Raw genomic sequence first — 23,995 nt, 5'->3', positions numbered from 1 at the left:
TATTTATTTATTTATTTATAAAAAGCCTACAGGAGTTACAGGCTCCTTGTCTTCTTGTCTGGCACTAGGCAAATAATTCTTAACTTATTTGGATTTCCAGATTTGCAGCTATAAATTCTGGGTAAGAATGTTTCTTCTACAGGGCTGCTGTGAAGAATAAACACTCATTGAATCTTTTGAACACCTCAGTAGAGTGATGCTGTCCAATAGTGCTAAGTTGTTTCTAAGCCATCATTTAATGTTATGGCATCCTGTTTTTTCAGGTGTGTATTTAATGGAGATAGTACATAAATACGAGGTTTGCATGGGAATCCCTCATTTAACAAATGTCTGAACAGTATTTGGTTTCAGAAAAATGAATGCCTCCCTTTAGCAGAACTAGTAGCAACATTTGAATGTTTTCTCTCTTCATTTGTAGTTGGCCTGTATCGTAAGTTTCACATGGCAGCGTAGAGTCTAAAATGAATAGGAGACATGAATCCTGAACCCTCCTTTAACCTACACAAAACCCCAGGGAGTTTGGAATAGAGTGCCATGAGGAAAAGGTGCCTGCTGTAGACTTGTTTTGTTCTGCTCTTAGATGGCCCACACTTTAATGACACGTAAACTCATTCCTTATCGTCTCTTCACTGTGTATTCTTGTTCATGTAATTCTCAACTCTTAACACTTATGGTTGATTTGAGCTCTCTGAAGTTGCTCCGAATGTAATGCCACTGATGCTGGATTAGAGCAGCTGGCTAGCTTCCTCTGGCCTATTTCTGAGCTCTCTGTGGCACACAGCTGCAGTATTTTCATGAAGGAACAAACACAAGTACACTTCAAAAGTTTCTAGTGCCTAATGACAGCCACCCGTTAGATTGGCATGCTGTGTCACATCCATCCACACTGATTCCCAGTAACTCAATACGAGACTCTTACTGGCATGAAAAGGCTGCAGATTTATCAACATGCAAAAAATCCAGCTAAACAAGCATTAACCATGCACATCACATCAAATTAACATGTTCAAAATTAATATTCTTGACCTTGCCAGTGGGCAGAATAATCAGTCTTGCAGTAGGATCGTACTCCGGTGTGAGGTACCAGCGACTTCAGCCGATGTGCGAGAGAAGTGCTGACCTCTCCACTTGGAAGTAACATTTCTCTCCCATAATAGACAGCCCTGCCTCTATGAAACAGAACCTTTGACCTTTCTAACAGGAATAATGTCCCTGTCAAGGTGCTGGGTAATCAGTATTGCCATGCCCGTTTAGAGACAGTGTTGTCATTTGCCACTCTTGTAAACAGGGCAGCCACTCCTACCTCCCATTGCTGTCGCCTAATGAGGAATATGCTAACATCTCTGTCAAGGAGGGAAGTCTCAAATACAATTTCAGTACATGGGAATTATCAGTCACTCTTGGTATAGAAATAGCTCATGTTGTGGGTGAAATGTTTGCCTTTCTTCCTGTAAGTGGAAGGCCTGTGGAGTGGGAGTTTTCTAACAGACTAATATAACTCTTTTATATGCCTTCATTTGCGTTAGGGCTTTGATTGACTCCTTCCACCAAGCTGGTTTTCTCTTGCCTCTGTTCATTAATTTTGTGAGCAAGGTTCTTTGGCACAGTCAAAGTGTCAGCTGGCTTTCTCTGGACTTGTGTCCAGACTGAGCCCCCTCTTATTTCCGAATGGTCCGACGGAAACTGGGATTTTTCATCGAGTACTTGAATTTTAAAGAATGTGTATTCTGTTTATTTTGTAGATGGCTGGTGTCTGCTTTAAAACAGAATGGGAACGGTGTTTAGGAAGAGGCTGTGCGCCGCCCGCAGCCCTGGCTGTGGCAGGACCAGCCCTCGCAGCACTGTGCTTTGGTGGGGGGCGCAGCGGGGGGCAGGCTGCAAGGGAGGGTTTTGCTGGCTGGGTCCTACTCGCTGCTCCACTTTATGATCTGTTCTGATGCTTTTTCCCTTTTTCTTTTTGATTGGGAATATATTCATTCCGTAAGCATTGGGAGCGTTCCTGCTCCCAATCCCTTTCTGCTGCTCTCTTCTTTTCAAGTGTAAAAAGTATACAGGCTTGGATTTTTTAAGCGTTGAGAAGTTTTTTTCCAAGGTGCACTCAAAATCAGATGGTTTGAGAAATGGCCCTTAGTATTACACGATGATTTCAAACCATGCATAAATAAATAATAAAGCTGGTTGTAATTTTTTTAAAATAAAAAGCTATTTGGTTAAAGCCAAAATATTTCCAAGAAACTGACTGGCTTTGATGAACTTCTGTAGTTAAGCATTTTTTCATGGGAGAACATTTGAATGTTTTGGTACTTTTTCAAGCAAAGAGCTTATATACTCGTTTAAATATGCCCCAGTAAGCTAATTAAAATAAATGAAAAAGTCTTTGTGAAAAATCATAATTAAAATAAGACATTTCAGAAGTATCAAAATGAAATATTTGGATAGATCCAAGCTAAAATACATCATCTCAGATGCATTTTTCAGGAAATAAGGGAAGAATATTGGAGAATAGCAGAATATGCCTTTAATGCTATGGTTTTGTATTTCCAAACAAACTCAAGTAGGTGTGTGTCCGTGTTACTGGGTGGATGTTGCCATGGAAGGGATGAAACCCATGCGATGTTTTTTCTCTTGTTGCTGGAGTTCCTCTGGCAGTTGGGGTGCGAGCTGGTAGTTGTGCTGGTGGGCATCTCAGGACGTGGCTGTTTGGACCAGGACATCACTGGGGTAACAGCTGTTCTGGCTGCAAAGGGACTTCCCTCTCCAGGACATCACTGGGGTAACGGCTGTTCTGGCTGCAAAGGGACTTCCCTCTACTGGCAGAAACTTGGTGGACTGGTGATATTTCTCAGCTCTTGTATAGTAGATCTCTGACATCTGCGTGGAGCCAGGTATATGAGTTTATTAGTGTGTATATAATATGTAGATCATTTTGGGCAGTGATGGATCACAGTGTATTTCCACTGGCAAAGAAATGATCCGTAGCTCAGTTATGAAGGAAATTCCCTCTTGTGTGGAAATAAATTGCGTTATACCACAGCTCACTGTTATGTATTAGTATCAAATGCGTTAATTTCATTATTACCTAGCCAGTTTAGTTAATAATTATAACAGATATTAATGAGGGAACTGCCTGTTCTCGACTTCTCTCTGGCAGCACCTGCAGTAGGTTTCTGAACCCCTTTGATATCCTCATCTTCTCTAGAAACTGAGGGCCACTCCAGGGAACCGCTTCCCATTTTTTTGTCAAATGTTACGCCACACTGACACCATTGCTCAGGCAGGCAATTTCCTGGGAGTTATGGTGCCCTGTAAGATGTAAACTAAAAACTTTTTTGAGAATTGTATTTTTTTTTTCTTCTTTTACTCTGGAAAAACAAAATCTTGGGACCACCTAATTTCTTTCATTTCCATTCTTATTAACTTTTCTGTCGTTAGAATTGCCTTTAAAGTTGGGGTTTTTTTTCCCCTCAGACTTTGCTGTTGAGATATTGTAGAACAGTTTTACAGGTGCCCTGCTGTTTCAAACATTTATTCTACACTTGAAAAACATCAAACCAAGAGTCTTTTTTTTTTTTTTTTAATAAGAAGGTAACAGCTGAGTAACGATGGGCAGGAGACAGTGCCTCTTAAAGACATTATCTCCACCAGGCAATGGGTCTCAGTGAAAAGATTTTATACCATCTCCTCCTGGTTTTATTCTCTGCTTTCATAGTCTCTTTGATCTTCCTGCAGGTACTTAACCAAACAAATTTCTCTGCTGTGGACCTCCTCGTCCTTCTTTCTGTTGCAGCAAAGCTGTTGCCTTCACCTGTACTCAGACAGAATATAGATCGTCTCACTCCCCTGAGCAAGATCTGGTGGGGCAGGGATGGATCAGAGATTCCCTTGGTTGCAGACGGGCTCCTTTCCATGAGTACCTGCACGGAATCCCATACTCCCTGCTAGCGTGGGACTGAAGGCTGGCTTTAATCCTCTTTCCTCTTCTGTCCCGCATGCTGGTAACAATTCAGTTGGGTTTTCTGGGACGAAACATGTCAGTCACTTTAAAGCTACCAGTAGTCGTATTGCAAAACCTTTGAGTATGCCCCAAGTCTGCCATCGCAGGTTGGTCCAGGACTTGTTGGGTTGCCTTACATTGCCCTGAAGGCAAATGATTAGGTTATGGGCCCTTGGGATAAGGAATTAGAAGCTGCTGGCATAAACTCCAGTTTAGGAAGGTGTTGTAAGTCTTAGGCTATTTGCTAGAGCATCCTTATCTCTTGCATAAGTACTTGGTTGAAGAAGTTGGGGGTGTTGTCACCTTTCATCCCTCCTCTCCTTTGTGCAGGGGAAAGAGCAGAAGGGGTTGTTCAAACTGTCAGTTTATTGAAGTTGCAGTTGCTGGGTTAAATTCCATACTGTCCTTTCATTTCCTACATTTCTGGATAAAAGACTGATGTCACAAGTTGGCTTTGCAACTTGAGCTTAGGAAGGAGAACAGCCATAGAGGAGGCAGCTCCTGGTTAACACGCAAATATGCTTGATAGTTGGTGAAAAGGGCAAAGAAAGCATGAAAGGTAAATAGATTTACATTTAGATGAGCTGCGTGCTGGAGGTTTTCCCTAATGTAAAAGTCACTCTCTAAAAAACCTGTGAATGTGACAATGCAAGTGTTTCAGTCCAAACAAAATTCTTAAGATGTCAGCAGTAAGAGAATAAAAATGTAAAGGAAAACACACTAATTAGGGACTTGATTCTGTGACCCCTGTTTGTGTTGGTGAGCATCGGTCCCCAGGAGGACTTTCTCTGTCGTGCGGGGATGGAGCCCAGGGCTCTGGTATGCGATGTGTTGGTGGGAATGGGTGGTACATGCTTGCACTAGCACTCTGGACATAAAGAGCAAAAGACAGGTGCAGTTACAGAGTGCTTTGGTGTGCCATCTCAGCTCACAGGTGTGAATGAGATCTTTATAATGCAGGCAGGGTGACAATGACCTTGGATTTTCCATACTTTCTAAAAAGGGACTTAATCTTCAGTTTGGCAACAGATGCAAGGGAATGGGAGTTATGAAAGAAAAACTCTTTTCACAAGGAGGAAAAGAACAAGGGTACATTTACTTCCAGGTCAGAGGTTTCATGCTGTTGTGCCTTCCTTCCATCCTTATTCATATCACTAGGATATGGTATGGTTGAGAGAGACGTAGGTGATAGCCAGTTGTTTACCCACTATCAGTAGTTAAAATTTTTCGGCTTTAGAGAGTAATTGGAACTGCTTTAGTCTCCTTTGCTAAAGTTTTTGGTAGAGTTTAGAAACATGATGGAAATAGTAATTAAGATGAAAAACGATCTGTATGATCCATAGGGAAATGAAGGGATTGAATGAAATTTCATGAAAGAAATTGCATGCAACTATTCTTTGTAGAGGTTTTGTTGCAAGTGTTTGCAGGGTAGGTGCTGAGCCTTACTACAAATTGCCGACATGACTGTAGTATGCATAAAATAATTATATTTTTGAAGTATTTTGAAAAAGCATAAAATAGAGCAAAACAGCACAGCCCTGTTTCATTGCATGTACTTATTGTTAAAGTCTGATCTTTGTATCAGCATCTTTGAAACATCTTATAATAAAGTTTTTAACATCTTTCTTTCAAACCACATTCTCCTGAGGGTTAAAAATAGGACCATTGCTGTGTGAATTTTCTGCCTTGAAATTATCTGAGCTGAAATATGTAATCACTATTATGTGTTGCTCTTATGTGATATGTTTGTGCTTTCAAAGGTTTAACTTGTATTCTGAAGATCAGGTTATAACTTTACATGCTTGGAGGAAGATTCACTGCCATTCATCCATGTGAAAGAACAGTAGTGAATATTTTGTGTTACCTAACTGAATGAAGAAATACTCCATGTGAAACTAAAAGCCTGATTTCATTGTTACTTTAACGGTTGTTTTGTCTCTTGTGGTTTTCTGATAACATTTGAACATATTTTCCCTGAAAGAAGTTTGCAAGGTTCAATACTGTATATGTGATACCTACTATACTGTTCTACATTTTTCACTCTATTGGTTAAAGTAGGTCTTTCTGGGGTGTAAACTGGTATCTTCTCTGCACTATTGCCTGAATAAATGAGCTCTAGATTATTCAACGTGTTTAAGATATAGATGCCCACACATTCCATATGTGTTGCAGAGAAGGTCAAAAGTCAAGAGTCTTCAACCGTAATCTACTGGAAATGCATTTTTTTTCAAGTTTATAGTTGTATCTGTGAGAGATTGCAAGTAAAATTTAAGTTCCACGTAATACAGAACAGTCGCGTTCTATTTTTGCTTTCTTGCTTAGCTGTAAATTAATGCATTATATAGAAATAGATAATTTTGACCAGTTAATGATCCTTCTCTTAATGTTTCCGTAGTTCTCTTGCCTGAAGGAAAAGCTTAGGCAGACTCAATATATGTAGAATATGTGCACGGAAGCACCATGGAAAAAAAAATATGTTTACTGTCAGTCCCCAACTATGCTATTCAAGGAGAGTATCTCAGACTTACATCACCAGTTGCGTTACTTGAGGGGGGAAAAAAGACAGGATCCCTGTTGGGTGTCCGTGTAGCTTATGCTGAGTAAATATTGACAAAGTAGTCTAAAGAGCAAACACTTTGACATTTGTAAGGTCCACTGGAAGGTCTTGTATATATTTATACAGCAAGAATGAGTACAGCATACCAATTTTCCTGAACTAGCTCCTGACATAATTCTGCATGGGCTTTTTTGTTGGGAAAGGTATGTTTAAATGTGAACGGGTCATTTGTTACACCCACAATGAATATCCTCAAATTGCTCTTAGTGAGTTTTTTGAAAAGGTTGCATCACCTGCTTTTACTATCTCCTCCTCTAAAATACGATACTGTTAATAATGATAATTAAAAAAAAAGCCCACCTCTTTTTTTACTATTGTAACTGGGGATTTTTTTACTTTGTAGAAATTTTTGATGTTTGTACTCTATATTTATTAAAGATTGAGTCTCAAAACTGTAATGAGCAAAAAATGCGTGCTTAATTTAAATTGTGAATCTGTCTGTTAAGAAATGCATTAGGGGTAGGAGAAGCATAAGACATATTAATTGACAGACAGGAACTGCTGTCTCTGAGGTTGATACAAGTAATTTATTACTTTAGAAATGAATGCCACCTCCAGAATGTGCTTCATTAATTTCAAATTTAGTTTTAATTTCAAGCTGTTGCCCCTTGAGAAGAATAAGGTGGCAAATTATGTTTGAAGAGCAGATTTTTTTCTTGCTCTGAAGAAACACTAAATTTTAACTGTTTAATTTTACAAATAAGTACACTTCTTTGGCTAAAACACTTAACCAGAAGTGTGCTCAGAGGAAACTAACTTATATTTTCTTCTCTTCACAATAGCCTATGTTTCAGATGAACTAAAAGCAGCAGCACTGGTGGAAGAAGATGTGGAACCTGATGAAAATGCAGTTGATGGGGAGCCTTCGGCAAAATATGCATGTCCAGAAAAAGACTTCAGTAAGAACTGCCAAAGCTACCAAAACTCTCCAGCAGCTGAATTTTCCAGCCATGAAATGGACAGTGAGTCACATATCAGTGAGACAAGTGACCGCATGGCAGACTTTGAGAGCAGCTCTATTAAAAATGAGGAAGAAAGCAAGGAGGTTTCGATACCGCTGGAAGACTCTACTGTATCTGATAGTTTAGAACAAATGAAAGCCGTATATAATAACTTCCTCTCCAATTCCTACTGGTCCAATCTCAATTTGAACCTTCACCAGCCGATTTCGGAAAAAAACAATGGTAGCAGCAGCAGCAGTAGCAGCAGCAGTAGCAGTTGTGGAAGTGGCAGCTTTGACTGGCACCAGACTGCTATGGCTAAAACACTGCAGCAGGTTTCTCAGAGCAGAATTCTTCCTGAACCGAGTCTTTTTAGCACAGTTCAATTGTACAGACAAAGCAGTAAGCTTTATGGCTCTATATTTACCGGAGCCAGTAAATTCCGCTGTAAAGACTGCAGTGCTGCCTATGATACTTTAGTAGAATTAACAGTGCACATGAATGAAACAGGACATTATCGAGATGACAACCATGAAACTGATAACAATAACCCCAAAAGATGGTCCAAACCTCGTAAACGTTCTTTGCTTGAAATGGAAGGGAAAGAAGATGCCCAGAAAGTATTAAAGTGTATGTACTGTGGTCATTCATTTGAATCTCTTCAAGATTTGAGTGTTCATATGATCAAAACAAAACACTACCAAAAAGTGCCTCTGAAGGAACCTGTTACACCTGTAGCAGCAAAAATTATCCCAGCTACTAGAAAGAAACCATCACTGGAGCTTGAACTTCCCAGTTCTCCAGACTCCACAGGTGGGACACCAAAAGCAACAATCTCGGATACCAACGATGCACTTCAAAAGAATTCTAATCCTTACATTACACCAAATAATCGCTACGGTCACCAGAATGGGGCCAGCTATGCCTGGCACTTTGAGGCAAGGAAATCTCAAATTCTGAAGTGCATGGAGTGCGGCAGTTCGCATGACACTCTGCAGGAGCTCACGGCTCACATGATGGTGACAGGACATTTTATTAAAGTCACTAACTCTGCCATGAAAAAAGGAAAGCCTATTATAGAAGCCCCATCGACACCAACGATAACGTCCTTAGTAGATGAGAAAGTCCAGTCTGTGCCACTAGCTGCCACCACTTTTACATCTCCTTCCAATACACCCTCTAGTGTTTCCCCTAAATTAAATGTTGAAATAAAAAAAGAAGTAGATAAAGAAAGAGGCATTGCTGATGAGAAAATGAAGGACAAAGAGAAGTCAAGTGAGGATGAGGAGAAATATGATATCTCCTCAAAATACCATTACTTGACTGAAAATGACCTAGAAGAAAGCCCTAAGGGGGGATTAGATATATTGAAGTCTTTAGAAAACACAGTTACATCAGCTATAAACAAAGCCCAGAATGGCACGCCAAGCTGGGGTGGCTACCCCAGCATCCATGCTGCCTATCAGCTGCCTAATATGATGAAGCTATCGTTGGGTTCATCTGGGAAGAGTACGCCATTAAAACCTATGTTTGGAAGCAATGAACTAGTATCACCAACTAAAAACCAGCCCTTGGTGTCTCCACCAAGCAGTCAGACCTCGCCGGTGCCAAAAACAAACTTTCACGCCATGGAAGAGTTGGTAAAGAAAGTCACCGAGAAGGTGGCTAAAGTGGAGGAGAAAATGAAAGAGCCTGAGGGAAAGCTTTCTCCAATGAAGCGTGCGACGCCTTCTCCGTGCAGCAGTGAAGTCAGCGAACCGCTTAAGATGGAGTCCTCCAATGATGGTGGCTTTAAAAGCCAGCAGAACAGCCCAGTTCCTCAGAGAGATGGTTGCAAGGACAGTCCAACTGTAGAACCTGTGGAAAACGGGAAAGAACCCATTAAGTCCATTGTAAGTTCCTTAAGTAGCAGCACAGCTATCATTACTGATCACCCTCCCGAACAGCCATTTGTAAACCCATTAAGCGCACTGCAGTCTGTCATGAATATTCACCTTGGGAAGGCAGCAAAGCCATCTTTGCCTGCCTTAGATCCAATGAGCATGCTTTTTAAAATGAGCAACAGTTTGGCGGAGAAGGCTGCAGTGGCCACCCCACCTCTACAGTCCAAAAAAACAGACCACTTAGACCGTTATTTTTATCATGTCAACAATGACCAACCCATAGATTTGACGAAAGGCAAGAGTGACAAAAGCTGCTCTTTGGGTTCAGCGCTTTTGTCATCCACATCGACATCTTCTGCATCTTCTTCATCTACAGTGACAACAGCAAAGACATCTGCAGTCGTGTCATTCATGTCAAACTCGCCGCTACGCGAGAATGCCTTGTCAGATATATCTGATATGCTGAAGAACCTGACAGAAAGTCACACATCAAAATCTTCCACACCTTCCAGCATATCTGAGAAATCTGACATTGATGGTACCACAATAGAGGAACCAGAAGAGAGTACACCAGCTCAGAAAAGGAAGGGACGTCAGTCTAACTGGAACCCTCAGCACTTGCTCATATTGCAGGCCCAGTTTGCAGCTAGTTTACGGCAGACTTCAGAGGGGAAATACATCATGTCAGACTTGAGCCCTCAAGAAAGAATGCACATTTCCAGGTTTACGGGACTTTCGATGACCACAATTAGCCACTGGCTAGCCAATGTGAAATACCAGCTCCGAAGGACGGGGGGAACTAAGTTCCTTAAAAATTTGGACACTGGGCACCCAGTGTTCTTTTGTAATGACTGTGCTTCACAGATCAGAACTCCTTCAACTTATATCAGTCATCTTGAATCGCATCTGGGTTTCAGGTTAAGAGACTTGTCCAAACTGTCCAGTGAACAGATTAACAATCAGATAGCACAAGCAAAGTCACCGTCTGAAAAGCTGGTGACGTCCTCTCCAGAGGAAGATATCGGAACTTCTTATCAGTGCAAACTTTGTAACAGGACTTTTGCAAGCAAGCATGCCGTTAAACTTCATCTTAGTAAAACACATGGAAAGTCACCAGAGGATCATCTTCTGTATGTTTCAGAGTTAGAGAAGCAGTAGCATTTGCTTTTGATTAAAATAACTGTAATTTGCTTTGAGGAAAACTGTCAAAGACGCCTTAAAGCTACTGTTTAGTTCTTGGCACATGTTCTTATTTTAACTCCACAGTCACTCTGGGCTGAACTGTTTTGTATAACTGTACAGTGTTTAAATAGAGGTGCATAATCAGCTGTTGTTACTGGTAAAATATGAAGGTTAAAATGCAGTGGTAAGTGTTTGGAACTTTGTGTAAATTGGATTTAGTTGCTGTGCATCCCTCTGATGCATCAAGCTGCATGCATTAACAGACAGTTTAATTAAGCATTTATAACTAATTCTGGTGCACTTTTTTCATGTGACCTAAGTGTGCTGGTATTTCTCACCCTATAATCTTTAGCCCTCTGAGTACTTTGAAGCACTTTTGCATTAATTTGGTAAAAATGTATGGATATGGTTTTTTTAAACCCTTAGCAGCTTAGTTCCGATTACTAATATGAACCTCCATTTATGCAGAGGTGTCTCACACCTTGAAATTTAAAAATATAATTTTCACATTGAAACATAGATGTATATAGTGTATAGATTTCAAAATCTCTTATGGAAAATGTGATTGTGGTTAATGCCATTTTCTTTTTCTTCAGCATTTTTAGCAGCAGTGGGTTTTGTACCTGATAAGCCCCAGGTATAAACTGTACCTATGTATAGTGTATATTTCATTTTTTAGATCTAACAGTTTTTCTTTTAACATCCAAACATTGTAAATTATATGATGAAAGATACCACAGATAGCATTTATAAAATATTCAGAAACATTATTCTTAAAGCAAAGTATGTTTTGTTTTGTTTTGCTATACAGTACATCTATATTAATAGAGGTTCATGTTTAAATTATACATATTTATTAGTGTTGCTATCATTTGTTTATTTTTGGTTTTGTTTTTTTTAACCATCTGAAGAAACAGAAGCCACGGACTGCATTCCTGGCATGCATCCTAACTGTTTTGCACAACATGACTTTTAAAGGTATTTATTAGTAAAAAAAAAAAAAAAAAAAAAAAAGAAAAGACAAAAAATAATTCAAAATAAACTCAGTGCTCAAAGGGTTAAATCTATTTGAAAAACTTGTACTGTATTTCCTAAACATTGATAAAGCCTTTAAAATGTTTGTACTGTAATACTTTGCTTAAAAAGTTATGAGGCATTCTGTGATATAACCTCTTTTACTTATTTATAAGCACTCTTGGTTGTTATTTCCTATTGTAGAATGCCTTTTTATTTCAATTGGTAACTTTCTGTTTTGTTCTGCCTAATTATTCTCCCAAGATTCCATACTGCAGCTTTATCTTTAGGCATATGAAAGGTAACCCGTGGTTACCAGCACACTAAGTGATTCTGTTCGTCTCCATTTTTGGCAGTTAATTTGCAGAAGTAACTGACAGCTGACACCATATGAGAATCTATGTATAAAATATTGGCATGTAAACAGCACAGACACTGTAATGCACTCTGTGCCCTGTTTTGTTGTTGACAATGAAGCACCATTATATGACTCTTCATATAACCTTTTTTTCTACAGCAGCATTAAAATTGTCTTTTTGCTATAATTTTGTGTTGCGTTCACAATTATGTCTGAAATGTGCTACGACTAACGAGCACATTAAAATTAAATTGTATGCTATCTGTTTATGACTGAAGCTTGAGTAGGTTTCTTCATCTGCCAGGTGCTGGCAGTCAAAAGCTGCACATAAATCACTGGAGTTTTAGTGAACTTTAGCATTTAAAGAGCAGGGTAGCACTTATTCAAAGGCTGCATTAACAGATTTTTTTTCCCCCAGCAAAGATAAATGAGTATTATAACTCCTTTTTGAACATCAGGTAAGGGTGACTGTGAAGACGGGGTTTATAAGCAACGTGTAGTAAAGCAAATAGGTGTTTTGCTGTGCTGTGTATTCAGACCCAGCCAGGCACCGCTACCAGCACGCGTTCCCCCTGAGTATATTGAGCAGAGTCTGCAAGTGGCACCAGTGGGTATTTCACAGCTTAGAGGCTCTCTTTTCCATCTACCCAGCATTTCAAATGACAGGGTTAGGAACCTGAGTCCAATGGCTTCGAACTTTGCGATTTTGAAGGGATTCCTCTTTACGGCCCTACCTGCTGTTGTACAGCCTTCACAGCAGACAGCGAGAGGGGAAAAGAAGATGAACAAACACATGCCGAACACAAACAAGCGGGAGCATTTATATCATAATGACAGACTTTTACTGGTGTTGACAGGTCATCCCATCAAAACCATTGCAAACAATTTGCATCTCCGAAGCACCTATATTACTATGCATGTAAATAATGTCTTTTGCCAGTCAGGTGAATTCAGGAGTCTGGAGATGGTTACGTGGGAACCAAAACCACCATTACAGCACTTAAGAATCATGCCTCAAGTAATAACTAGCATCCAAGTGTCAATGTACAGAATTTCCTTTCCTTTTTTTTTTTTTTTTAAATCCCCTGTCTTCCAGTAAGAAACTAATTCAATCTTTGGTTCTTTCTGTCTGTCTTTCCATCTGTCTTTCTGACCGTTTCCATCTTTCTCTGTAATTGTGAAGGCCAGTACCATGTCTTCAAAAATGTGTTTGAGTGTTCTGTTTGTTCTGTAGCGGATGCTGCTAAGCAGACCTAGTGAATGGGATTAATGATTAGGGCTCTGGGGGTTTTTTTTCCTCCTCTTTTGGCTCACAGTTGTGTCTGATTTTAAGGTCATTTGTGTGTCAATGTTTATGGCCTCAGCTCAAATTCCAGCAATAAAACCGCAGCATGCCGTTTTACTGGTTGACTATACCATCCCAGGAGTCCCCCTCACTTACTTAGGAGAGGCAACCTGGCTAGCTGAAGTCTTTCATGAAGCCTCCCAGGTGGCTGTCCACATTTTTTGCAAATAGATGATCTCAGTCTGAATGCAGCCAAACTTTTTACCTCTACAGCAGAGAATTCCTCCTTTGAAAATGATAACAGCTTAAATATAGTATTTGGTTGCAAACCCGAAATTCACACATAAGGAGACTGGCAGATTATCACATATATTGTCAATCAATGTATTTTTAAGATGCACCATTGACTTATAATAGTAATGCTAGAAGCTCTGTATGGAATACTGTTATCTGGGACAGATAGTCCCGCCTACGGGAGCGAGTAGAAGCAAGAGACGACGGAGTCTATTGCAGTGTTCCTTCTGCTTATTGTTAAAATACAGATAGGGGATCAGTGATTGCAAACACCAAACACCTCTGATGCAACTGCACGTGATCTGGTAGAGGTCTGTTCCTGGGCCCGACTTCCCTAGGTCTGAATGTGCAGTGAGGCGACAGACCAGGTAAAAATTCAGGGAGAAACCACATCTGTTAGTGTGCACCAGAAGTGACTTTTTAATACATTTTTTAAATGTGCTCGAAACTTTGCAAATGAATGGTTAGTCAGGATCTGCATATCCCAGATTTATTAAAATAAAGTTCAGCTTGCATTTCAGAACCTCCAGGACTGGCATACCAATGTGATTTCACATTATAAAGAATTTAGAGAATCAATGAACTAGAATAATGTTCTTTTCATCCATACACTGATACGTATATTGGCATGGTAACTATTAGTTCTAACCAAATCACCAACCTAGCTATGTTAAGATAATTTTTTTCCTATTAGACAAACATGAAGGTATGGGTGCAGGATGTTAAAATATGCATCTGAGTTCTCGCTTTGGCTTTGCATTTGATATTTTATTTAGAAATATGCAGATCAAGTGAGAGAGAAAACAAAATGCCTCAAGAAAGAGTTTAAAAATGAAATTGTGATGGAGTGGGAAGAGCTTTAAATCACAGGTGTATAAAGGTGACCCTGGTCTAACCCCACCCAAGTAGTGGCTTGTTGCAGCATACTGTATATCTTCCAGCCATCACATTTACGCAGTATCTTAAAATAACATTTGTGATAAATGTGCAATTTAACTAATTTATGGTGCTATGATGTGCTCAGGGCTACATGCAAGATGAAAATCTTAAATGGAGCTTGAACAGCTCACTTCACAACAAGAAATCAATATGCCAGATCTTAGAGAGCTGTTCACTGGAGTCAACATTTAGCAAAAAAAAAAAAACCAAAAAACCAAACAGTGAACGTATCTTTAAGTTTTAGTGAGTAAGAAATCCATAATTAACTGAAATATGACTTTTAAGCTAGTGTAAGGAACTGTTTCTGAAACCGAAACCTTTCTAGAATCTTCATTATATTTTATTTTTGTATTAAAATTGAAAGTATATTGTTTTAATTACACAGTTGCTTTTGTGGTAAACACCATGTGCGATTTTTTATCCAAACCAAACCAGATTAGTGTTACCAATATGGGAATTATCTGTTGCATTTTAATATGGCTATGTATCTTGCTATATAAAGCTAGTCACAGATATGACTCTGCATTTTGTGACAGCAAAAAATTTGGCTATACTTTGAGATTTAAAAAAGTACTGACGTGTATTGAAGGGAAGAACCATCTGATTTTGCAAGTTCTTATTCCAGCTGCAACAGAAAATGAAGTAACTGGGGTGCAAGTGGAACAGAGACAACTGGTAATAAAGGTAAATTTAATTAATAAACTTTGTATTTTAAAATACACCTATATAAGAGAGCCTTATATATTTCCAAGAAAAATATCAAATTATTACAATTATTTTTGCCTGCTTTGTTGGCCTAGCTTTTTGTTACAAGGATATGTTGGAGCTTTGCTAAGTAGTCTGTTACTCACGCTGCTCCACAGAGCTGAAATACAGGGAATGGTCAGAAAACTAGTATTTATTGAGCGAAGTAGGAGGGGAAAAAAAAAAAAAAGTGTGTCAAGATTACTTGGCTTTTAAAGTCACTGGATTGTCCTTGTAGCAAGGGATGAATACTTAATACTTGACTGGACAGTTACTGTTTTAGGAGTGGAAGTACAGATGTGTGACTCCCTTGGGTATTGCTAGTAAATATATACAATTGCCAGCAAAAAAACCCCAGTAAATGCTCTTCTCCTGGGACTTTGTGCCAAGATGTGCCTGCCAGACCTTGGTTGACCTGCTGTAGGTAAATGAGAGAACGAGATAATTACAGCACTGCCACCTTGAAATATGAAAGCGTCTCTGTTGTTAGGGGTGTGGTAGCAGTGAATTTTGTTGAGTTTCCAGTAATTATCCTATAATAATGAAAAGCTTGTATATGTTTAAGACTACAATACTACAGCCCTCACTGAAGACTATTTGCATAAGAAGTCAATTTTTTGCCAGTGAAGGAAGAAAGAATCGGGGTCATTTACAGGAGGGAGCAGAATTATGTATTAACGCATCATTATATATGTCTGTTACAATCTGTTTTCAGGCCTTGGTTTGGGGCAATAATTTTAACTAAATGTTCAGCATGAAAAAGATGACTTAAGTTTTACTAACATGTAGCTCATGCTGTATTCATTATCTAGTACATACACAAAGACAGTGGTGGTGTTACATAAATTAATTTTTAACATGTAAAACCAATCTTCCTTTATACTTTGTATCCAGCTTATGTATTAGGGTAGGGTTTTGTTTGTTTGTTTTTCAGCAGTATATTGCAACATATACGTGGGACACATTAACTTCCTCAGCAGCTGTTGCTTGGTTCACTTCGTCTTATTTATAGCTTGAAGTGCACTTCTGGTTGAATAATCTTTTAAGAGAATTGAAATCAGATAGACTTTTTGGGATAGATGGATATGGACCACTCACCAAGTTCATATATATAACCACTCACCAAGTTCATATGTATTGAAATGAAATTACACAGCTGCAAATCATACTTATATACCAATGTGCCTATCTCTCATTGTAAGAGTGATTAGAAAGTAAAATTAAAAATTACAACCTAAGGCAGCTACACCAAAAAAAAAGAAAATTTTGAGTAATAATATAACAAGATATTTTCTGTATATCCTGGTTTTAAAATTCTGAGTTTGTTTTGTCATAGAGCGAGCAGAAACAAGTAAAAAATGGCAGTGCCAGTCACGGCCCTGTTTCCCAGCTGGGGACAGGGGGTGGGTGGTGGAGCTCTTCACACTGATAGTGATGTCTTCCATACCTGGGGTAACGGGTTTACGTGCCCCTCGCATCACCCGCTGCACCACGTTTGGGTGAGAATGGACTTTTCTTTGCTGATACGCTTAAACTTTGAAAGTGGCCTAGTAGACTTCGTAACCGAATGGGTACCTGAGTTTCTGATTCCTTGCCACTCGATGCCTGAAGTAAGGACTTTGGTCGCATGGAAAGTGAATTTCAGGTGATTTGGCACAGTGGAAAAGACTGTATTAGACCTGTCAGTGCTGTTCCACTCCCTGTAGAGAAGATAGTGTCTTTTTTTTTTTTTCTTTTTTAAGTATCAAAAATACAAATTAAGAGAGTAACTCTTAAACTTTAGTATAACTTAAGAATGAAAAATAGTTCTTTGTTGAGCTTCAACATACCACATTCATTCTTGCGTGGTAGGAAACAGGGGACATGTTTATAGCCATCGTAGTTGTGAGTTAGTGACCTTTCTAGCCAAGTGAAATGAAATTACTTGAAAATGAAATTCTTTTTAATTGGCATATTTGTAGGTGTTGGGGAAAAGAAGAGGACTTGCTAAAGTGTGTGCGTAATACAGAGCCTGTGAGGAACTGTAAGAAAAGCCTGAAGCCTGTGCTCAGATGCAAACCTGTGCACAGAGAGGCAGAATGAGGTAGGTGTGTCGGGAAGCAGAGTCATATTCTCGGCTTTTTTTTTTTTTTTCTAAACTGGAGGTACACTCACTGCAGTTACGCCTCAATGACCATGAAACCGAGTCGGCAGAAGCTGAAGGACTCCGCTCCTGAAAGCCTCATCAGGACTTGTCATCGCTCTAATGAATATCATTTAAATTGCTTTGTATATTGGTGGAGTTTGGATGTCGATTTAATTTGTGCATGTGTTTGAGTTCTTCTGCTTGGCTAGGCTAACAGAGAGCAACAGCCTAATGAAAAGTGAGTTGGTGACAGCGTGATGAGCCCCAACCCAATCAAATGTGTTTGAAAGGCTGTTTTGACAGGGATCTTAAAAGTAGATCTAGAAAAGAGGAGTAGTGCTTCAGTTCAGTGCAATTGTTTCAGGCTAAGATTACTGCTTTTTGTACCTCTGAACGGCTGAAAATTTTCTGTGTGCACTCTGGCTTGTGCTAAAACATGAATTCATCTCAGGATTGTGTTTAAAGGAGCCCAGAAGAATAGGCTCCCCCTGTTAAGTGTCTCTGGAAATTAATGGAGTCAAAACACAGCTTTAAAAAAGTCATTATTGGGGTACATGAGTAATTGGGAAGCAAGAAATGGCTTAACCAGGGGTTACAGTGTGCATCTCCATCTCCAATGCTGTGTTGCACAGGGCAAATGGGAAGAACAGCAGCAGATTAACACTGGAGGGCAGGAACTGGCCGGTCAGGGCCAGCTGTGGACTTCTCTGCATTAATTCCCATTTACTGTGCCGGGAAGTTGAGCATGCAATGTCGCGGAGCTACAGAGAAGGGCAGAGCAGATGGAGAAATTCTGCAAAATGTATTTCAGTGCTCTTGTAGGTATTGCGGGGAAAGTGTGGGGACAAGAAAAGCTGACCATCAGCAGCTCGTACTAGCTGTGGGGAGGGAGGCGGGTGGGACTGAGAAAGTCCTTCTCTCCTGAAGGCTGTGGCTGTACGGTACAGAGAGAGGAGGCTCCCTGGGGGGCACAGCCTGGCTGATACAAGCAAGGCTGGCCCTCTGCACCACAGAAAACCTAATCTTCAGTGTGGCTGGGACGCTGCTCTCCACTCACCATCAACTTACCTGAGTTACCATACTAGCAGTATAGACGCAGTCTCGCCGGGGGATGACTAGAAGCGGGTGAAACAGCCACATCAACCCTGTAAATTATACTAATTCTTCTAATCTCCAGTAAAATGTTCACTTTTTGCCTCTAACATATGAATTTGGAAGATGAAAGAAAAATAAGGTCTTGATTTTTATTTGCCACTATGAAGACAAATTGATTTCCAAAACAGAGCTGCTGTCAGAAAGGGGAATAGAGACTAGCGCTTCTCTGTCATCTCTGAAGACTACAGAGCACTCCTGCGTGGTAGCCTGTACTTCACAGGGCTTCAAAATGGACAACGGGTTCCTAAGCATTAAACAAAAAATAACGCAATTTTAAAATTTCATGTGAAAACTGAAAACCCAACAACAACAATAACAACAAAAGACCAAGGGAGGGAAATTGGGTTACAAGAAAAATCTACAGTCCGGATACTCTTATCTAAGAGATGATTAATACATCAGATAAATTGTTCAGCAATGGTTCATGCAAACAGACCCTCTATAATTCTGCCAAAGTCAGTGAGATCAATGTGCTCTGCTGAATGATTGTGGCACTGACCACTCAAAAGAAAGCACCTAAGGGCAGCTGTAACTTATGCTGATTTCATACCCCTCATGATTTCAAAATGTATGAGATTCTCTAGCTCCCTCTGAACCGAATCCATGTGTAACCTTCAGGAGATTCTTGGTCCTGTTTTGGGAGTGAGCATGACCCTTCCCTTCTTCATCGGCCCAGATTCTGTAAATGCCATATGCTTCTTTTTAATGTGGTAAGCGTTTTAATACAACCATCACCCCCAGACAGACTAGTTACCATCAATAATTTGAATGACAGGGCTTTGGTATGCCTCTTAATTTCAACATGGGATTTGTGCAGGGTGCAAGAACACCCAAAAAACCAAACCAAACAAAAAAAGAAATATGTGATACAAAACGTGTGTAACTCTCCAGCAAGAAACGATGAGATTTTTAAAAAACCCACAAATTCAGAGCATGTGTTTGAGTATTTAAAGCTAAAAATATAAATTAGGTATTGAAGAAGCACAAAGCACCCACTTGTACTTCCTTAATAGGGCTTTTATTAAAGGCACTAGAAGAGATTCCAAGGAGGCAGAGATCAAAACGGCGGTCTCATCAGCTATGGTATATTAGCAGCTTCTCAGGAAGCACTGAACAGCAGGCAAAACCACACTAACCCACAGGTGCGGGCACATTATATTGTAAACAGTTCTGATCCCATAGAAACACTCGGCACATGTAATACTCCCTCTTAGCCTTCTTGCCTGCACTCTGAAAGCTGCTTTAACCCCTCTTCTGCTGGACACAACCCAGAGCGTGGCACACGCCCTGCTTTGTAAGTGGCGTGCTCCACCATCACCTTTTCCTCACTGCCCTCCTCGGAAAGCCTTGCTATTGGCCATTTGCTGTGTTTTCTTGCAAACCTGTTTGGACCTCTCTTCTAAGAGGTTTCTGTATGCAGGATGACAAATGCCACAAACCTATCAGAGACACCCAGCACCAGACCACTGATGTTTCTGACCCACCTCTCCCCTCTGTTCTACAGAGCTGTTCCCTGGACAGAAACGCTCTGCTGGGCACCTAGGCTGCCCTACAAGTAACAGGGAAGGTCTCATGGCCGAGTAGGGATTTTTGAAGCTGGTCAGACACGCAGCAACATAACCAGGTACCTAGAAACGAAATACTCTGGGGAGTAGCTGAAGCATCTGTGCTACCACTCTTGGCTAACAGAGCCCAGATAGGTGCTGCCTGCCATCTGTTAAGCATCCCAGCTGCAAACCCTCTCCTGGAGCTGAAGACCATAGCATCCCACCTTGCAGCCCTGCAGCCAGAGCTCTCCCTTCCATTCACACTTTGCTCTAATTCAGAGAAGGCTTTCCAGCAGGCTGAGCTCCTCCCTGGCTCTCAGTGCATTTTCTTTCTTAACCCAGGCAGCGGGTGTCCCCCAGCCCAATTTGGACCAGACCCCACAAGCCCCCTGCTTTCTGGCTCAGCCCACCACACCTCACCTCCAGGCCACCAGCAGCCAAGGAGATTGGCATGCCCCAGCTGGCAGAAATTTAGCTGCTTACTGAGTTAAATAGGAGCCGAGAGGGGGTTTGGAGAGCATCAGTGATTCGTGTGGCAGGCAAATAATGTGCCTAATGACACCAGCCGCTGGATTTCCCTGCTAGTTGCCCTTATAGGAAGTGCTGCTTGTTGGACTTCATAGTCTTCAGGGAAGAAGGCAAGTGCTGTGAGTTGCTACCTGTGAGAATTTAGACTCATAGATCTGTCAAAGAATTCTTACACTCATTTTTAATGTTCAGCCTGAGATAAAGGCTTGATGTGCTATTCTCTTTCTTTTAATTACGGGCTATTTTACTTGCTCCCCTGTATCCCCTGTAACTTTGGCTCACATCTGTTTAACAGTGGGTACACAGCTTCCCCCCCCGCCCCCCTGTTAGGTTTGTTCTGTTTTCTTGAAAATGCTTTGCATTTTTGAAATGTGGAGAGAAAAAATGAGGTTTTAATAGAATTTTAAAGCAGCTCAGCTGTGCTTTCTTGTATTTTAAAGTTATACAATGAAAGTATCTATACAACAGCTCATAAAAGAAGAAGCTTTTTTTTATTGTTTTTTGTTGCTGTTAAGGCAAAGTAGTTGATGTGGCAAGCAGGTGGCATGACACTAAGTATACATGACAGCATATATGTAATACCATTTTCTTTAAGGAAGCTTGTATGCTATTTCTCATTGTTGAGTTAAAGGTCAGGGTGTCAGGTGACTTCTGCAGCAAGAAACAATTCTCCAAGCTGCAAAACTTCTGCTGAAGTTGGTGACATTAAGAAAGATGGAGGCAAATTGGAGAGAACCCAGAGGAGATCAACAAGAATGATTAGAGGTTTTGCAAACATGACCTATGAGGAAAAGTTGAAAGAATTGGATTTGTTTAGTCTAGAAACAAGAAGTCTGAGTAGGGACATGATAACAGTCTTTAGCTATGTTAAAAAAAAAAAAAAAGTTGTTATAAAATGGGTGCTGATCAAATGTTCTATGTGTCTACAAGGGCAGGACAAAAGTTAATCCGTTCAATTTGCAGCAAGGGGCATGGAGATTAGATTATCAAGGGGAATGTGACTCTAACTGCAAGTTAAGCACAGAGCGGCTTGCAGAGGAGTGCAGTCACCATTGCTGCACCTTGTGATGAACTGACGTGGGTGTTCCTGACCTACTTGTGCTGCAGAATAACCAGAAGTTCAGCTTTGAGGGCCCCTATAACCTACAATCCTTTTTGAACATCTCAGGTATGCACGGCTATTGCAGAGTACATTTCTCTTCTGTGAAGTTGCATCTGCTTTCCTGCCATATATTGGGAACGACTATTTTCATTTTAACTATTTTGATGGAGCTTCCATGTCACTTCTGTCAACAGTTCAGTTCATCAAGCTTTTCTTACGCTGCGTAGGAATAAATACTAGCTTTCTTTCAGCAGAGGGAGGGACAACATGGCACAGCATCATTGTTGCCTTTGCTAACCATTTTTGACAGGCAGTGAATTTGCCATTTTACACTGTGACTGCCTTCCGTGCTCAGGTGAGGCTGTACTCCTGTAACGCTGGTAGGTAGAGTTACTTTAGACACAGCTTCATTTTTTTGCTGGCAGAGGCGTTAAGTTTTCTACATCAATCACGACTATGTTGCTTGCTACTGGAAAAAGGGACCCTTCACTCTTTTTCACTAACAGTACAAACCTTTTCAGTGTTTCAGTGCAGGATTCAGGTTTTCCAAATGAGCTCCCTCATTTACGCTCGTAATACACGCGTTGTGCAGATAACAGACAGCACCATTTAACCCTATAATATGTAGTACAACATATCCTGCAGTACAGCTGGAGTCCTAGTTACTCCTCAGGGAAGCCTATTATAGCAGCACAATCCCATGTATCAGTAATAAAGTGTTTCAGAGACTCATAGGAATGTTAATAAGTTTGAGATAAATACAGCATGCTAACATTTGGGCCCCGTTACTAAATTTTACTTTAATTTAGCCTTCACTGCTGTATTTTCAGCCAGGGCTCACAGTTTCATAGGTCTTCTCCAAGCACAGACACAGAGAACAGGATTTAAGTGCCAAAACAACTGCTTAAGGCTGCTTGAGAAGTCCTGAGGGCTCCAGAATATCTGCAGGGAATGGATGTATGGGATACAGGACCCACGGGAGGTCCCTGCCCTGCTGGGGAGCAGCTGAAGACCAGGTGAGGCACAACCACCTCTGGGGCGGCTTGACCAGTGGCAGGGCATGTTGCAGGCACAGTACCTAATGCCTTTACACACAGGGTGCCTCTAACACCGTGAAATTTTGTCTTGATCCTTGGTGGACAATTTATTTCAGTTGTTACACTTGACTTAAGGCTCATTCTGTAAAGAAATACCTCCATCTGCTTCTCATACTTTTATTTTTTTAGGCCATTTAGGATGTTCTGCTTTTAATAAGCCTTGGCCAGAGAACTTATGAATAGTTTGTGATGTGTCTAAAAATTAGGAGTACTGTCTTTGTCTTTTGTGGTTTTCTTTTTTTTTCTTTTTTTTTTTTAATGTGTAGTGGATATTTTATATCTGTAAATAATCTCTCCCCCTTGCCTCTTTCTCCTTTCAGTAAAGGGCTCACATAGGATGCCCTCCTCAGAGTCCCACTTCCCAGCATGTAGAGATTGGACACATACTCTGAAGTATGTGTTCAGCAGCAATGAGAAGTAGTTATACACAGTTACCTTTTAATCACAGGTCAAGCCAGCGGTCAAAAGATCAGGTAGGTGCCCTGTGAGGAAAGGAAAGGCCAAGGAATGGGGAAGGGGAAAGATTTGCTTAGCAGAGCGAGTCCAGGTCATAGCGAAGACTAGGTCTGTACAGGCTCGGGCAGGAGAGGAACAAGGTTAATTGCTAGAAACTGTTGCTTGTAACGTGGCTAACAGGGGAAAATGAAGCTATTGAAGTAATGTTTTATTTATTTATTTTAAGCTAAGGAATTAGAATTACAGCTAAAGGCCAGATTTCATTATTTGAGTTACTAACTGTCATTCAAGGATTGGTTATTGCTCAAGGACTGACACCACTGTATACCATATTTGATTCTACATACTGTAACTTTGGGTCTTGTGCTGTGCCCACAACCATCCTATCTGAGCATGGTTTTGCCAGAGTTAAGGTCCTTGGAAAGGACAGGATGGAAGGGCAAAGATGAGAAAATATATTTGGTTTAATGTATCTCGATGAAAAATGGAATGAGATCCTACCTTCTTGAAAGTTATTGTTCCTAAGCTTGCGCCAAGGCTCTCCTGAGGTGTAAATTGGTCTTGCCCTGGGGTGGAACCTGAGGCTTACAGGCTTCTTCAGCTGCAGCTTTGCCACTGACAGGGTCCTTCCTAGTTTGCTTACCCACCTACGTGTGTATTAACCCGTACCTTTATACTGAGCCATATCACTAGTGATATGTCTTACAAAAACACAAGCAGTTAATTTTTTTCCG

General features: G+C 40.5%; 1 protein-coding gene across 1 annotated transcript in view; it reads left to right on the top strand.

Annotated features, from left to right (window-relative positions):
* TSHZ3 (teashirt zinc finger homeobox 3) overlaps window positions 1–12,176 on the top strand; it is a 65,949-nt gene extending 53,773 nt beyond the window's left edge. The window contains exon 3 of the mRNA XM_055726829.1: window positions 7,394–12,176. Within this exon, the coding sequence (XP_055582804.1) occupies window positions 7,394–10,593 (3,200 nt within the window). The 3' untranslated portion in view covers window positions 10,594–12,176. The remainder of the gene's footprint in view (window positions 1–7,393) is intronic.
* The last annotated feature ends 11,819 nt before the right edge of the window (window positions 12,177–23,995 follow it).

The sequence above is a fragment of the Falco cherrug genome, chromosome 14 (assembly GCF_023634085.1).
Source record: "Falco cherrug isolate bFalChe1 chromosome 14, bFalChe1.pri, whole genome shotgun sequence".
NCBI lineage: Eukaryota > Metazoa > Chordata > Aves > Falconiformes > Falconidae > Falco > Falco cherrug.
This window is presented reverse-complemented; position numbering and strand designations above follow the sequence as displayed.